This window comes from Cornus florida, unplaced genomic scaffold (assembly GCF_030987335.1).
Source record: "Cornus florida cultivar Cherokee Brave unplaced genomic scaffold, ASM3098733v1 CherokeeBrave_3.0.0_Hap2_Chr03, whole genome shotgun sequence".
NCBI lineage: Eukaryota > Viridiplantae > Streptophyta > Magnoliopsida > Cornales > Cornaceae > Cornus > Cornus florida.
Genome location: NW_026775573.1, coordinates 66,243,230 through 66,260,127, shown reverse-complemented (window position 1 = coordinate 66,260,127; position 16,898 = coordinate 66,243,230). Strand labels below are relative to the sequence as shown.

Below are 16,898 nucleotides of genomic sequence, written 5' to 3'. Positions count from 1 at the left end.
TCCCCGGCAACGGCGCCAAAACTTGGTGTGTGTCGTGGGGCAACCAGTTAAAATGTGTTAAAGAGTGATCAAATTTGAATTTATAAAATGTCACTACTACCTCTAACTACTAATATAACTAGGGTGAGTAGGGATCGTCCCAAGGGATTGAAAGCAATATCGATATGGAAACAAGGTCGGATTAGTAAGTCGAGTGATCAAAAGGTGGTTTGATTGGTTAATTAAACTACAATGTAAACAAATTCAATACAAAGCAATTAAAGTAAATAAACGGTAGAGAAATAAGAGAGAGGGATCTTGGGACTTAGAGGTCACCACTAAACATCATATTTCTAGACACTCAATGTGTAATGAATGAGGGGAAATATATATTGCAATACTAATATGTGTGATTGATTGAATCAACAAGCATGGATGACTAATTAAGTATACATTGTCTAGACAACCTAATGAATAGCATAATATATCAAACTAAGACATTATTCATTCATTTAAGCTCCCAATCAAAACACATTAATAAGCTAGAGAATTATACTACTTGCATTCATAAGCATGGAACATCAAACAACAAATATGGATTGTCCTCCCGTGTAAGAAAGTAAGGCAACTACACTACAACTAAACTAGGGACATGAAAATTAAACTAAGGTAGAGGCACAATCCATCAAGAAATGAGTATGAACCATCAAACAAACCACAAGAGTATTCTATTAAAGCACCATGCCTTGACAATCTCTAGATTCATAGCATCAACACACATAGACATGTATCAATAACACAAAACCTAGAGATAAACACATGAACATCTAATTCTAGCATACGTAGACATATAAGTAGAATGAAATGATCAATTGGAAGTATTAAACAACACAAATCATTGTAGAAACAAGATTCATATATAAATCAAATGTCAAGACAAGAATTACAACACAAATTCCCTCAAAATACAAAACATCAAGATCTAAAAGGCATGCTTAGGACTAACTCTAGCCCCAAGAAGATGTTTAGCCACTCATTGATGTAGTCATCCAACCCTCAAGGGCCATCTCCATGGTAGAAATGATCTTCTTCTTGATGGAAACCCTAGATGAATGGAAGAACTCCCAAATAGTGTATATCTCTCTAATCTCTAGACTCCTCTAGCCTCTCTCTCTAAGATTGTATATCTCCCTCTATCTTATTATGTTGTATAAATGACTTAAAATCCTTATATAGGCAGCTCAAGTGTCACACCCAATGGTCAAGCCTCGTGCACTAGGGCCCCTTCAATGATTGTACCACGAGCCATCATTTAATGAGCTGGACTCTATTTTTTTTTTAACTTGAGGAAGTTCAATCGATCGAATTCTGATGAGATCAATCGAACTATGGCGGCGCCTTTTTGGAATAAGACAAATCTGAGATATTTTTTGGGATATTTGGGAAAAAAGACAAAAGTGGTAGGTGGGGATAAGATCAAAGAAGTTCGATCGATCGAAATGATGTTAGATCGATCGAAGATGGAAATTCTTGGGAATAAGAACAAGAGGCTCTATCCATCTTGATAAGGCTGGATTGATCACTGTGAGATCGATCGAAGATTTGTCTGATCGATCGAAAAATGTTGTTTTCCACCACTTTGCTTCCACTTTGCTCATTTCTTCCATTTAGCTTGAGATTACTTCTTTTATACTCTAATTTGGCTGAATTGACTTATTTTGGAGATAAGTGCCTGAAAAGGGCAATAACACGAAATTAGTCTAAAACGGGAAAATAAGATATATAAATGTCCTAGAATACTTAAGCTTAAGGGGTTTAAATACGCACTTTTCAGCGCTCATCCATAGGGGTGTTCTAATTCACAATTTCTTTGATTTTTTGTGAATTGTCTTCTCCAAAGTTGGTTGTATGCATGCTTAGTCTTAGTTATTTGAATGTGCTAATTGTATTTAGTTGTGTTCATGGTGATAAGTAATGTGGTAGTTAATTGAGCCTATGTACTTAATTAATTTGTTATGATCAAAAGCATGCTCAATATTAATAAGTTGTATGTTAAATGTTTACCTGTTTATCCATAGGTCTATCATGTTTGCTCATTTAATGTAAAATTAATTTTACTAGACATCTCATTTTTATCTTAAGTATTGTTGGGTATTATTTTAGTTATATTTATATGTTATTATCAGGTGTGTACTAACAATTGTTTTAATATTTCTTTTAGTCCATGTGTGTATATGCAGATGTATTGCAAGGATAACCAAGTGTCTTCTATGTCCATTCATTCCACATACTTCAATATCAAGGACATGGAATGTTTGCTAGTTGTGCTTAAATGAAGCTTATTATATAAGAGTATATGATCTGCTAACTAAAGTGATCCAACGGCCATAAGTTATCTGGTCAGCTTTTATTTGAAGTCAAGGGCTGTGATTAATCCACTGCTTGGATAGCTTTTATGTGGCTGTAAGAAGCTGGTGCTTTATCTCTCTAACGGCTTTATAGTTCAGAGATATATGTACAGATTAGGTGTGCATCTGTTAAAGAGAGCTCTCAAAAAAAAAAAAAAACTGAATATAGACTATTTTCAAAGAGCTTGAAGATGAACATCAAAAGAGTGAGCCTGATTGTAGTCTAAATCGGAGCAACAGTGAAGACCCTTTTTGACCGAAGCTTCATTGAAGAACCCATCACCGGAGAGCCACAGTGATGACACCGGAGAGCTACAACGTCCACACCAGTGAGCTGAAATCTCTATCAGCGTGAAGACCTCATTCTGGTGACATTCAAAACCGTTTCCATCATTTCGGTGATAGACACACTCAGTCCAGTGAGCCCAGACAACAGCGTACCAGTCCGGCAAATCTCTAAGTTTGTAGTCAAGTTCCGGTGAGCAAATCACAAGCTCCAACCACCAGTGAGTTTCAATCATACCCAGCAAGTGGCAGAGTCTAAATTGTTTCGGCGAACTTCACAAAGTTCCTACTTCCGGTCCGGTGCAGTTCACTCTACAGAAGCAGTTTCAAGCGAGTTTCAGTCCATCTCCGTTCAAACAAGCATTATCTTCGGTTGAAGCTTTGAAGCTTTAAAGCTGATAAACTTAGTGAGTTCAATAGTGAGCAATAGTGAGTTTGGGAGAAAATACAAAGGTGTTTGTCTTAACAAATCATGAAGGATTATTTACTGGACTAATTTACAAATGATCAAATCCAGAAGCGGTGTGCATTGCTTATCATGTAAGGGCTATGAAATCTATTTTTCAAGTTTTATGTCTATTTAACTTTTATCTTGTAAAACTTGAGAGAACACCATCATTTTATAATATTTTCTTGTTGAGTAATTTGGTGAGCTCTTGGTTCAAGCATTGGGTTGCTGTGAACAGGGGGAGTGCTGGAGTGATTGTTGTGAGATTAGTGAGTGGTCCTAACACAGGGTGTTATGGACACGGGAGAGTGCAATAATGACTTGTATGTGAGTTTGGTGAGTGAGATTGAGAGTTGGTGTACTCTTTTTCATTCATAGTGGTTTACGAGTTGGGTTTCATAGCCCCGAGGACGTTTCCCCCACACTGGGGGTTTTACCTCATTTATCTGGTGTGAGACAATCTTAGCATTTCATTTGAGTTTCCATCACTGTGCTTTAAGATAAAAAGTTACAGAAATCTCATAAGATACCAATTCACCCCCTCTCTTGGTATCTTCATTACCCATTAACATGTAAATTTGAGATTTTTAGTTGTGGAAATAAATGTTTAGAATTTCTTCTCAAAATGTGAATATGATGTTGATGGAATGTGTAAAACTTAATTGTTGGTTTGGCATGTGAAAGCATGAGCTCATGCATGCATTTCATTGGGAAGAAAGGAAGGAAAAGTGTTTTAAAAATAAATGAAATCGTTTTTGGGAAAAGTTTTGAAAAGTGTTTGTGAAAACCGCGCCTAGTGGTCCGTGGTGTTAGTATGGTCTAAAGGGGACTAGGGAGCTAGTATGGTTGAGCTACTTAGGCCTAGACGACGCCATAGAGGTGCCATGTGGTCGGGGAAAGCTAGCCAATCCTCCTTTCGTGACGCCTTGGAGGTTTCTTGGGTCAGATTGCACTAATGGTTTGGAAGTTGAAATGGAAATGTTTCAGAAATGGTGAGTGACATTGGCATGACGTTGCATTACATTGACATGCATTGTATACATATGGTTGGACGATCTGTTTTGTAGTTTTGATGATATTGTTGTCGTTGTTGTGTTTTTCCCCGATTGACATAACCCCGTTTACTTTTACCCTATGCATTGCGTGGATTCACGGGGTTGTAAGAGGTGTGTCTTAGACACTTCCTACTAAGCGTTTAGCTCGCCCTGTCATTTTAACATTTTTTAGGTTCAGGAAAAGAAGTGGTGGAAGAGTATCCTCCGCAAGTTCAAAAAGGGGCTAGAAGTTCAGGTTGCCATCCTTTGTATTTTGAGTCCATTCTTTTGTAAAGCATCACTATGTAAATGTATAGAGTTTTTATAGCTTGGCCAAGTAATGTAGCTATGAGCCTTGATATTAACTTGATGTAAATTAAGCAAATTGTAAAGACTATGAAGAATCATGTATGATCATGTTGTTAACGGACTTAAATGAATGTTGTAACCCGTATTTTATGATTTCATATATGTTTGGACAGGATTTGTTCATTGCAAGATTTCATAGTAGCTTTTTGTTCACTCTCATGTTCATAGCAGTTTTCTGTAGATTTTCCAATTCGCAGAGCCATTTCAGCCGACCGAAATGGGCACTTCGATTGACCGAAACTTCGAGTAGCCTCATTTACTGTTTGGATCATAACCGGCCGACCGAAATGGCCATTTCAGTCGACCGGTACAGGAGCTATTTCGGTCGACCAGTTTGCTGTTGTTTACACACTTTGCTCCTTCTTTCTAGTACAGTTAACCACGAGTTTTGGAAGGTCGCTTAAGGCCTTAATGGATCATATATAAGATATAATAATGATGTAAGAGCACTGGACTTAATGGCATTGACTTAGGTAACCTCGGGTTCAGGTAAAGACCCGGTTAACGGTTCGGACCTACGAGTTCGGGTCGTTACATGCTGCAAATTTGGTGTGGTGCTTGTGTATATATATATGTCAGTTGTGCTTGTATATATATATATGTCAGTGTTGTGTGTATATATATGTATATGTCTGTTGTGTGTGTATATATATATGTATGTATATATATGTCTGTTGTGCTTGTATATATATATATATATATATATATATATATATATATATATATATGTTAGCATTTTTATTTATTTATTTTTAATAAGGCAAATATGTTAAAAAAAAAAAAAATGGTTGTTAAAAATTATAGTTGGAAATGGTAGTTGAAAAATAATGGTTATTGTGTCAAAAAATAGCATTTTGAAGGAAATACACCATTGGAGCAGAATTGTTAAAATACAGCATTTTGACACTGTAACTCTTCTCAAAATATAGATTTGGCATGCAAAAATGGCATTTTGCATTGGTTTAACTCCTCTCAAAATATAGTTTTAGCATGCAAAAATGGCATTTTGCATTGGAGATGGTTTAACTCCTCTCAAAATATAATTTTGGCATAAAAAAATAGCATTTTGCATTAAAAATGCTCTTATTAGGAAGTTAAATATTGTCACCCCTAATTGCAATAAGCGAAAATTTAAATGTCACAACAATCAGCAATTCCGCAAAGATACGGCAGGGTCAGCTCTGTAAATGTAAATTATAAAACAAGATCTCATGTAATTTTTAAAAACCTTCTGGTTTAAAGAGAAATAAATGGAAAATGCAGTGTTGCTCCATTTCTTCAACCGTCAAAAAAAAAAAACCGAGCGTGGGAGCGAGAGAGAGAGGGGGGAAGAGAGGGAGGAGGAGAAGAAGAGAAGGGAAAGAAGAAAGTAGGAGGACATCCGATAATCAGGTTTCTCTGGACTCTTACTTTCCTTCGCTCTACCCCAAATTAGGGCTAGGGTTCTTATCTCCTCTAATTTATTTTCTATTATTTTTGTTATATTGGAGAAATGTGTGTTTGAAACAGGAGAGAAATGTGTTTTCAATGTTGAATTATTTCGTAGAGTGATGACAATTGTTTATTAATGACAGAGAAAATATAATTTTTCTTTTTTTAATGTTTTCAATGTTAAATTATTTCTCAGTTGAACACTGCCATTGTCGATCAACAAACTTGTAATCCAATAACGTTTGTTTTCCTTTGGTTGTTCTTCCTCGCATTATTCTTAAAACGACGTCAGTTGGGTTTATGGTTTAGAGTCTTCATTTGCATTCATTGCTTTGTTTTAAATCCCAAAGTATATATTTTATCTCTATATATATTTATATTTTTCTGAAGCTATGGCCTTAAATAGAACGGAATTTATATTTTGTCTCTACAGATTTCTTCCATCAAAGTTAATGTGGGTAGAGTTTGTAAAGAAAGATATGATAGCATGTGGATTGACTAAGGTTACGGCCTTAAATAGAGGGGAATGGAAACATAGGATTCATGTAGCTGGCTCCAAGTAATTGGCAAAAGGCTTGGTTGTTATTGTTGTTGTATATTTCTCCCTCTTGTTATCTGTATTACCCTAGGTTGACTATAAGCATGTATTTATAGTCAATAGGAAAAGGATAAGTAGTCCGAGAGTCAAATCGAACACATCCAAATTTATTATGTGAGTATGATATCATGATGACGGCTTCCTCCACTCACATAAATGTAGTCGGATGTGTTCAATTTTCGGACTACTTATTACAACTCTAGTCAATATAGGAGTTCTAGAACAAATAGGAATCTTTTCTCCAATTACTATAGAAAAAATCAATCCATGACTTGTTTGATCAATCGATGTTGGTCCTTGACCAACTATAGAAGTATTTTGCATCTAAATGTACTTCAAATTTTTTATTTAACATGAATTTTAAATTATATATTTACCCTTAACAGGAATTAAATCACTATACTACATTTTATTATATAATCACATAATGGCACATTGGCACTTCATTGCAACTCTATCTGTTTCTCTGTATTGTGCTTAAATGATTGGAATTCTCTTCATCTGGTCGATTTTATTATTATTATTGTTGTTTTAGAATTTGGATTTTAACTGTTTTTTATGCTTGTTTTCAATAGATTTGTGATTAACATTGGTACAAGATGGCAATCACTTCTGGAGTAATGTCATATTGCTCAGGTTCTCCTCCCTCCCCCACCTGTCCCCGCGCCCCCCCTTTTATGTGTGTGCTGTTACTTTTCATTATTTTTATTGTGGACAAGTTTGCTTAATTTGCTTCTATTCGATTTTCTATAGGCTTGATTCATCCTAAACTACAATTCCAGATTTTGAAATATAATTGGAGCAGATCTAATGATTACAATGCCATTCGACTGGTACCCAAAAGGGTATATACTTCACTGTGTTTCTTAGAATATATACATGCAACTGGCATGTAATGACTCCTATTTTGGATTTTAGAATTTGTTTGTACTTGGCAGATTCCTAGAGTAAGGATGCAATGTTCTCCTGCAGAAGGTTTTGGCACCCGACATGCTACATTTGTAGGAAGAAATCATCATGAATTGAGCTTTGATGATGACTTCCCTATGGAGCCCTTTTGGTTATCTCCGATAAAGGAAGCTTTCAGGTATTGTGCTTAATATTATTTTTCCAAATTTAAATTTGTTGAATTTCTCTAAATTAACATCGATTTTATCCACAAGTTCAAAATTCACTTGTATATATTGATATAGAAAAGAAGGAATTTATGTCTATGGAGTGACTGATGTTTTATATTATTCCAGGGCCTTGAAATCTTTACTTGTATTTCTGGTTGAGCAGCCTAGCCAGCTAAAGTACATAGAGTGGCCAAGTTTTCAGAGCACGGTTAGTATCAAGAATTATGATAATACTTATAGTAACTTCTGCACTGATAAAAACTTTAGCTCACAAGTCTTAGAGCAGTGACTGTGTATAAAATAATGCTTGAAGTTCGGTCTGTCTCTAATCTTCCCCTCCTAGCACCTCATAGACAGGGCATACAATGGGTAATTCTTTTTTTCTTTATAGTAACTTGTATAGTTAATATGTGCTAGAGCTCCAGCTAGAAATTCTCAAGTTTTTAGCGCATTTTGTTTCAGTCATGATAACATAACAAATAGAAAGGTCTTTGCTAGTTGTAGTTGAAACCACCACCATTTAGCTGTCAGTTTTCTCATAGATAGTCAAAAGGTAGGTTTTAGGATGTTGGTTGTATTATATTAACTCTCTCTCTCTCTCTCGCTATCTGTGTGTGCGCTTGCTTGCTTGCAAGAGTACACAAATAGGGAGGAAGGGTGCATGTGTACGAGTATGCCTTCTATTTGACAGCTATTTTCTCTCTTCTCCTCTCTCTCCCCCTCACCTTTTCTTTATTTATTTTTTTCCCGGTTCGGGTGTGTTTGTCTGTGGCGTCCCTTCTTTTTCTCCACAATACACCCTATCTCATTTCTATCTAAAATTCCATTGGTGTATTCACTTTCTATCAGGCGTATTATTTGTTGTTACATCAATTTATCCTGTAATTTCCACTTGTTGATTTGTCGATTTGTTCTTTGTTTTCTTTGGAAAAGATCTCCGTTGCTAACAAAAAAATCCATGTATTTCTTGGTAATAATTTCTTATTATGCCGTTAAGATTAAATGCCAAGGTGATCCATTTTTCATCTTGAAGTGATATTTTGTTTTACATTAATAATGGACCACACCACATCCGATTTCATTTTAAAATGTCACTGACAACAAAGAGTATGAGAGACAAGTCTTTCATGTGTTTTTCAGAAAATAGCGAAGCAAGAACAATGATTGGAGTTTTATGGGTTTTAGACGTGTCAACTCTATTTCTGGTAAACTTTTTTTTTATTTTTTTATTTTATGTTTTTTTGTCCGAACAAAGCGAATGGTGATGGCAATTAAATTACCATTTCAAAGTTACTTTTATTTGTGGCCATCATCGCACCCTGGATGGGCGGAGTCATTTCTTGTTTTTTTAAGTCACACCAATTCATTTGCTGCCGTGAAAGTATTCACTTTTGTTGATATGTCTCATATATGTCAACCTAGGAATTTTTTTTGCCACTAGCATTTAAAACAGGGCTGTTTCTGTAAGATTTTTAGTCGTCTTTTCTGATTGTGGTAGCATCTTAAAACATTCATTATAAAATGTTTGTTATTCTCAGTACTTTAGATATATGACTGTTAGCAAGCTGTTGCTTTAAAAGCTCTATCTGTTAGAAAGGTGGGGAGCACTGTCTTTCAACACACCCTCGAGTGTTCTCATGAATGGACTATTTACGTTACTGCATATATATTACCAAATAGGCAATGAGGTTGGAACACAACATTTTCCTACTTTAGTACAATGTAAACAAGTTAACAACAATAAGTAATTTTAAATAGATTTTAACTAACAATAAGTAATTTTAAAATTATCATAACTATATTTTGAATAACAATAAGTAATTTTAAAATTGTCATAACTATATTTTGGAATTCAGTAATATGAATCAGTTAAGTATAGAGAGCAGAAATAAATAAATCACGCAACCACACAAGAATACCCTATATCTATGTGGAAAACCCCAACGTGAAAAAGCATGGGAGCTATTGAGGAAAACCAAAATTTGCTATTCGAGAAAGAAGTTTTACAACCTAGGTTAACTAACTGACTCTACCCCAAGAATCCCCTAATTACCTCCCTGATACTAGATAATGCCAAACTTTATCCAAAAGTTCCCAGGTCGTTCCCTCTGCTCATCAACAACATCCACTCCTTGCAAATTTAATTCTCCACTGATTCCAGTCTCAGCGACTAGTTGTCCAATTCTTTTATGCGTTGGTGTAAGGTTGATTAATCTTCAAGTATTCAATGAAGCTCCTTTCTTTAGAACTCAATCACACAATAATATAGGGTATTCTACAAAGAACCTTAGTTGCGATTGGGAAAAAAAAAAAAAAAAAAAAAAAATGAAAACCTCCAGTTGCAAGAAACCCCCCGATCTACTATTTTTGCGGAAAACTCCCTATATTATCACGCTTGATTTATTTTATCAGGTAAGTCCCATGCACATTGCCCAAGCTGGGGCTCACATTTCTCCCTTCCTGTTTGAGAGTAGGGATATTAATGCAGCTTTTATACTATATTTTCTAGTATCCATTCAATTTTCTGGCATTAGTAATTATATTTCTCTTGCTTTCACATGCTATGCCCTGCCCAAGGAAAAGACCAGGCTAAATATGTGAGATGATGGGCGAGCAAGCATGTGGACTTCACTTTGAACAGCTATTCAATTTACAGCTATTATATATGCAATTAATTTATATCCAAAACTCAATCGAAGAACTTCAAACCTATGGTTATTGTATCAAAAAAGTTCAAATCAATGTGTGCATTTTCAATAAAACTAGCAAAAATGATCTGAGTTTTCTCTAAATTTCTAAAACAGAATCAAAATATTAAATAGAGCATATTGAATGAAGATCAGGTTGTAGTAGTTGAGTCCTAATGGAAGAATATTATGAAAATAGAGATGTTGTTGGTAAGAATGATAAATGGTGGTTTGGTTGTTAGAATTAGTAATGGCACAAGTCAATGGATTTAGATTGCCGGAGTTTGTGGTGGTGGTCCATTGTGATGGTTGTGCATCATCTTTGGCATCTGGTCATCCTGTTCTCTTCCATATTTTTGAAGCAATAGCAAATGCGGATCAAAGAGTGAGGATTGGTTGTGTCAATTTGTGGAAAAAGAGTGGGAATTAGAAGATATAATACATATATTTATGTACATGTGTAAACTAGGGTTTTTAATGGAAGAAGACGACTGAATGAATATATGGACTATTTTTGCTTAAAACATGCAAATAATGGATGGGTTAGGTTAAGATGGGTTGGCAAAATATTATTGGTTGTCATCAATTTAAGTGGGAGAAATATGGAACAATGTCCTTTCATACAAGGGCCAAATGGTATTTTCCATCGCCCATGAACGTCGGCTAGACACTGTGGCCTCATTTGTATATTTAACTTAGTTATAGGGGTATTTTGTAGTACAGCGGGTTAGTTGCAAAATGATGGAAGTTCAGGGGGGTGTTGGTTGGCACTTTACCAGTTTACCCTTTTCTATATATTGTGTGACTGATGAAGGTTAAAGCAAGATGTAGATGCAATCCTTTGACTCAGTCTTTAATTTACAATGATAGCTTTCAACATTGATGCAAACCTTTAAAGCGACACCACATATAGACCATGACATAACTTTTGTTCACGGAATATGCCGACACATGACTCATTTTCTAACCATTAATAGCTTAGCCATATAAAATAAAATTTTCAATCAACTGGGACCTAAAAATTTGAAATTTATTGTATATATCTAATACAATATTACATAATATTATATATATGCATTTATACATTTATATGCTGGTTACAAAGCATTTGCGACCTAAAATATTACACGCAATGCCACCTTGTTAAGCCACCAACACCACCACCATCTAATCAATTGTCTCTCTCTCCATTTCCTCCACCTTTTGGTTTCTCGCTGGGTCATTTCAACCTAAAATTTATATGAATTAAAACAAATCTTGTATATCATTATTAAACTGTGAGATGTTTTTTTTAAATATATGGAAGCATACCACGCGACCAAACGACGGGGATGAATGGAGGGGATTGCAGTGGGCGTTGGTGGTGGTGGAGTGGTGAGGTGAGAGTTTAGAGAGAGAAACATGTAAGAGAGGCAGTGGCTGTTATCTGTAGGCTGCTCTATTGACTCCATCATTGGGCATGGAATCCAACTTGGCTCCCACTGTTGTAAGAATCTATTTTGTCCACTGATTATCTCCTCCACAATCTGTTTTGAATGATATTATGGCTGCATTTAATTTGGTGTTAGGGTCTGGCAATGGGAGATTCCCAGAAGAATTGGTGGCAGAGATGGTGATGGTGTGGAAAAGGAAAAAGTTGGGGCGGTAGTGTTGGAGGAAAGGAAGCAGTAGCTTAAGAGAGAGAGTGAGAGAGAGAGAGGGTGGAAAGCAGTAGTTAATATGGCTTGTGATGGAGAAAGTAGAAATTTAGAGAGAAATGGAGAAATTTTAGAGTGAAAGCAAAGGGTATAGAAATGAAAATAGGGTGATTGAAAGAGGGTAAATTGCCATTTAACTCTTATTGATTTGTGATTTTTTTAATGTCTTTAATTTATCATGTTTACAATAATATTGAGAGTATAATCATATAATCTATTATACTGTTATGGGATGTTAGGGTTTTTAAATAAGATTTATTTTTTCAAAAGTTTTAGGGACACATTATTACTCCATACCTCATGGTGAGGTCAGGTATAGGTACCATTTTAACTCTTATTGATTTGTGATTTTTTTAATGTCTTTAATTTATCATGTTTACAATAATATTAAGAGTATAATCATATAATCTATTATACTGTATGGGATGTTAGGGTTTTTAAATAAGATTTATTTTTTCAAAAGTTTTAGGGACACATTATTACCCCATACCTCATGGTGAGGTCAGGTATAGGTATAATATTGATAATGATAACAACTATCTTATGATAAAAATAAATAAATATATCTTATGCTCAATATTCTGAGGCTATGGTTTCATGTCTTTACCCACTTGATTTCCTTAAAGCGATCACCCTACACTAGACAATCATTGAAGTTTCTGAGGAGTACCCAACTACATTTTGATTGCAAATTCATTTGTCTAATTGATAGGTGAACGTATTTTTTTCCTCATCATTTTCAGAATTCAAGGTTTTCTATTTTAGTTTGGATCCAGAAAATAGTTTGATTCGAAGGCACAGCGTATAGTCTCTGAAGTGGTTTTGATTTTTAATTGGTTATGGATTCAGCCAAGGATTGAGAATTTGCTGAGACATAACATGATAACTATGGCTGTGGTAGATGGCAGTAATATTTCTGCGCAGTTCCACCAACTTTACTTAGATGGTGCTAGCTTTCATATACTCTGACTTAAACCCTCAACTTTTCGTTTGGGGAGGTGGACATACCACTCAAGACAAGAATTTTGTGGTTAGTTGACTATGAGTATGACTTGACTGGATTTCCATTAACCAAAATCAAGGAACTATTCATACGTTGTTGAATAGAAATTTAGAATGCCAATCCTTGATAATTTTTTTCATTGTGATTGGAAAGTTTATTATAATTTAGGATAATGTCGCTTATACGTTCTTAGATTGAGATGAATCTCTCTGTGGAACTCTCTTGGAATATGTTTCATTGTTCATATTATGGGAAGAAAGCAACTACTGGCATTAGTATATGTAATGCCCATTTTTGTTGTGATTCAGATCTGTGAAATTTCTAAGCTTCAACTTTAGAAGTTATTTTGTGTTGTTATAGCCAAAGTTTCAATTATTTTCAAAGTCAGTGCAGAAATGGCATGTAACTGACCTCTCTCTCTCTCTCAGCTGAAGACTGCTTTACTCACTCTTGTTCTGGTGGCACTGCTTATTGTTGCGCTGTCTTCGGTTGACTCCGCCCTCTACTATCTGCTGACATTGTTTATGAGGAGAACTCCATGAATTTAATGGTCAAGCTCAACGAGTACAGATACCATTCAGTGCCTAACGCCGTGAACTCTCCTCACCTCTTATAATGCCGGCAGAAGCATATTTTACTTTGAATGTTTTATCAGAAATAGCACGCACAGCCTCCCAAATCAATTGCAGAAATTATATTGTGACATAATTTGAACTTGTTTAAAGCTATGCTAGTTTGTGATGTTTGAACATGGAAAGAAAGCTCAAACAATCACTTGCTCGTGTGTGATGTGTATAAATATATATATTTGCATAGCAATGTTTTATCACATGCTTTAATTTTCATTATTAGTGGTACTATTTATTTGGTATATTCAGAGAATTCACGGAAATTAGAGAGCCCTTATCCAAAATATTGAATGAAGTCCAAATTTGTCAGAGGAACGATCAACAATGATTTTAGAAGCAAATTTCAACAATGAGATCTGTAATGGTAATCGGGCGGATGGGATGATGAGATCTGATGGTCAGACCAACAATCAACAACTTGAGGATGCATTAGCTATTTTTCGTCAATGTCGTCAGTAGCTTAAATGCTCCCCCGACGCTTAACCTTTGCAAGCAAAATTGATGAACCATTGGGGAAGCATTTTCCATTTATTCAGTGTTGCATAAATTGGTTCTTCCCATTCTTAGAGTTATCTTCAGAGAAATTTTATTTTTAAAACTATAGAAATTTTTTCTTTTTGACAATATGTTGAAAACCATAACGACCAAGATGAAAGGAATGTACCTCTCTTCGCATTTATAATAATATTTATCGTCTGATGACAGCTCTGTATTTATTGTTGGAATCAAATGAAAATTTTCCAACCTCAACCTGCTTCACATCATAATACATCCCAACTTTCAATGAAGTAAAATTAAAGCAACAGAAAAGAATAAATTAAAATTACAACAATGCTTGGCAGAAACGAATTAGGGCGTTAGATTTGAATTTTAGTACAAAGTTTAAACAAAACTTCCTCTCAAATCAGTTTCAGAGATTTCTTTGATGCTGCTAAGTTAGGGCTGCGTCTCACTTTCACCAAAAGTAAGGTAGGGGTCAAGAGATTCTTGTCTGAACAAAGTATTTTCTCCTTCGCTAACTTACAAATCTAGCTAGGTCATGCAGAACAGCTCATTGCATTTTTAATTCAGGATGATGGGTTGCGGAACGAAAGAAAGCAATGGTACATATTCTCCGGAATGAAAGAACAAGAAGTGCGTAGAGATGCCAAGCTTCTCTTTTAAATAATTCCAAATCCACGGTACAGATTCAACGCTCCCAAACATAAAATAACAAATATTAAATTATGTACGATGATCACAAAACTATACAGTTCTACATTCCTTCGTCAAAGTAAATGGAATCTAAGAAGAGAGTTGATAACTGCAAGTATTTAAATGCATTTAATTGTCTAAACACGGACAAAGTTAACTTCCACATAGTTAAATATCTAAAGACATCTCATTGATTAAAACACACTCTTTCTTCTATGTAATCATAAAACTAAGGCTAGAACATATTTATTGTCCCCACCATCCAAATATTACATGTAACAAACAATAATTGAAACGTCTTAAATGGTAAATAAATGTTCCCTGAAAAAATCTGAAATATTGGAACAAGGTAGCAATTAAAAATCGACACCCCTGGCAACAAAAACAAAATCTGAGACAGGGAGAGTGGAACCTATCCACTAGAATGGTATAACAAAGAAAACTCTGACCTGAGATGGAAGAAACGTGAATCTAAAGCTTGAATAACCTTTTCTTTAGATTCAGGACACCAATAAAGACGGAAAAGAATAAGAAAAAAAATCTGGAAACTAGAAAAGCCACACCCCTGTACACCATATCCAAGTCCCATCCCTCAGCTCCTTGCATTTCTTTTTCCCAAATCAACTACTGTTCTAATTTGTAGGCACTTTTGAAGGATACAAAAAAATATAGCTTCAAGCTTCAATGGAAACTAGAGCAAGAATCCTGCCGGTGCTTGTGAAAGAACTTGACGATTTGTTGGTGTTTACAACACAGCTCCACTATAACCAGACAAGGCTTGAATTGACATCAGTATAGATGCGGACGTACAAGCTCTGAAGCAGCACTTGTTGGAGATGGACACCCTCAAAGAAGACAACATCTATTATAAGAAAGGTATTATACTTGATACTTGGACAGCTTGTCCTTCACTGGGGGCTCCAAAACAGACATACACTGCTCCCATGCTCCATTCCTAAGCATCTGGCAATACACGAAAACATCAGTTTTTTGTTTCCTGCGAACTACAGGCAAAAATTCAAATTATTGACAATCTTATCAATCGATCTCGGTAAAGGAGCAGCAATACCATCACAATAAAGATTTAATCCCACATCCGAGAATGTTTACTGACCATATCAATATAGGCCATATCTACCCCATGGCAGATAAAAATAAACAAGAGTGAGCACATGAATGAACTACTAATTGCAAGGACAGTAAAAACTGAAGAATTCCACTTTGATTGGGCATCACGACAGACCAGAAATCTTACCTATAGATACGAAGAAAATTTAGTAGTATGGTGCTGAAAATTTCTTTCCAAATGGCTGGTTACAGTAAAAATATAAAGGATATTGGGAGGTCAACTATGTAATCTTTGAGAACTAGCTGGGAATCCAGAGGACAATACAATAGCTTTAAAATTCTTGGGGTCGTCACGAACCCTTGCTTTTTAGTTTTTAGATCCCTCTGCTCTGATTGGCTTATTAGATACAAATAATATTAAATCCATTAATAAGGCCGTAGATTAGTCTTCTTTATAAATTTTAACTACCATATCAGTATCGACTTCACGTGAACAAGTAACCCATTTGATCACGCAAGCATTTCTTCCCGATTATATAAGTGAACTTACCATATCAGTATCAACTTCACGGGAACAAGGAGTAACCCATTAGCTTGTTTTTTTTTTTTTATTTACTTGCTTGTAAAAAAGATAAGCTAACTTACAGAAAGTTTCACCACAGAAGACATCAAAATTTTCTAATACAACCACCTCCATGACCAGATAATTGCAACTATGGGTCATTTAGGTAAAATTGTGAAGATTTCTCAAGTTAAAAAAATATATATACTCCCTTCATCCCAAATTTCTTGTCCACCTTTCTATTTTTGGATGTCCCAAAATACATGTCTCATTCCAAAAATGGATGTACTATATTTTATAATGTTCCCAAACTATCCTTTTGACATTGACTTGATTAAACAAGTGCATTAATTATGGAGTATTCCTTTGTCTTTTAACAAGGACAAAT

General features: G+C 35.2%; 2 protein-coding genes across 2 annotated transcripts in view; one reads left to right on the top strand and one right to left on the bottom strand.

Annotated features, from left to right (window-relative positions):
• Nucleotides 1-5,785: 5,785 nt before the first annotated feature.
• LOC132300708 (uncharacterized) lies at nucleotides 5,786-13,902 on the top strand. The gene is made up of 6 exons (XM_059797907.1): nucleotides 5,786-5,915; nucleotides 7,128-7,188; nucleotides 7,306-7,397; nucleotides 7,491-7,639; nucleotides 7,797-7,878; nucleotides 13,486-13,902. The coding sequence occupies exons 2-6, from the start codon at nucleotides 7,152-7,154 to the stop codon at nucleotides 13,597-13,599; spliced, it is 474 nt and encodes a 157-aa protein (XP_059653890.1). The 5' UTR covers nucleotides 5,786-5,915; nucleotides 7,128-7,151; the 3' UTR covers nucleotides 13,600-13,902.
• A 1,143-nt stretch (nucleotides 13,903-15,045) lies between these two features.
• Nucleotides 15,046-16,898, bottom strand: part of LOC132300707 (transportin-1) — a 56,419-nt gene continuing 54,566 nt past the window's right edge. Inside the window, exon 29 of the mRNA XM_059797906.1 lies at nucleotides 15,046-15,843. Coding sequence (XP_059653889.1) covers nucleotides 15,760-15,843 — 84 coding nt within the window. The 3' untranslated portion in view covers nucleotides 15,046-15,759. The remainder of the gene's footprint in view (nucleotides 15,844-16,898) is intronic.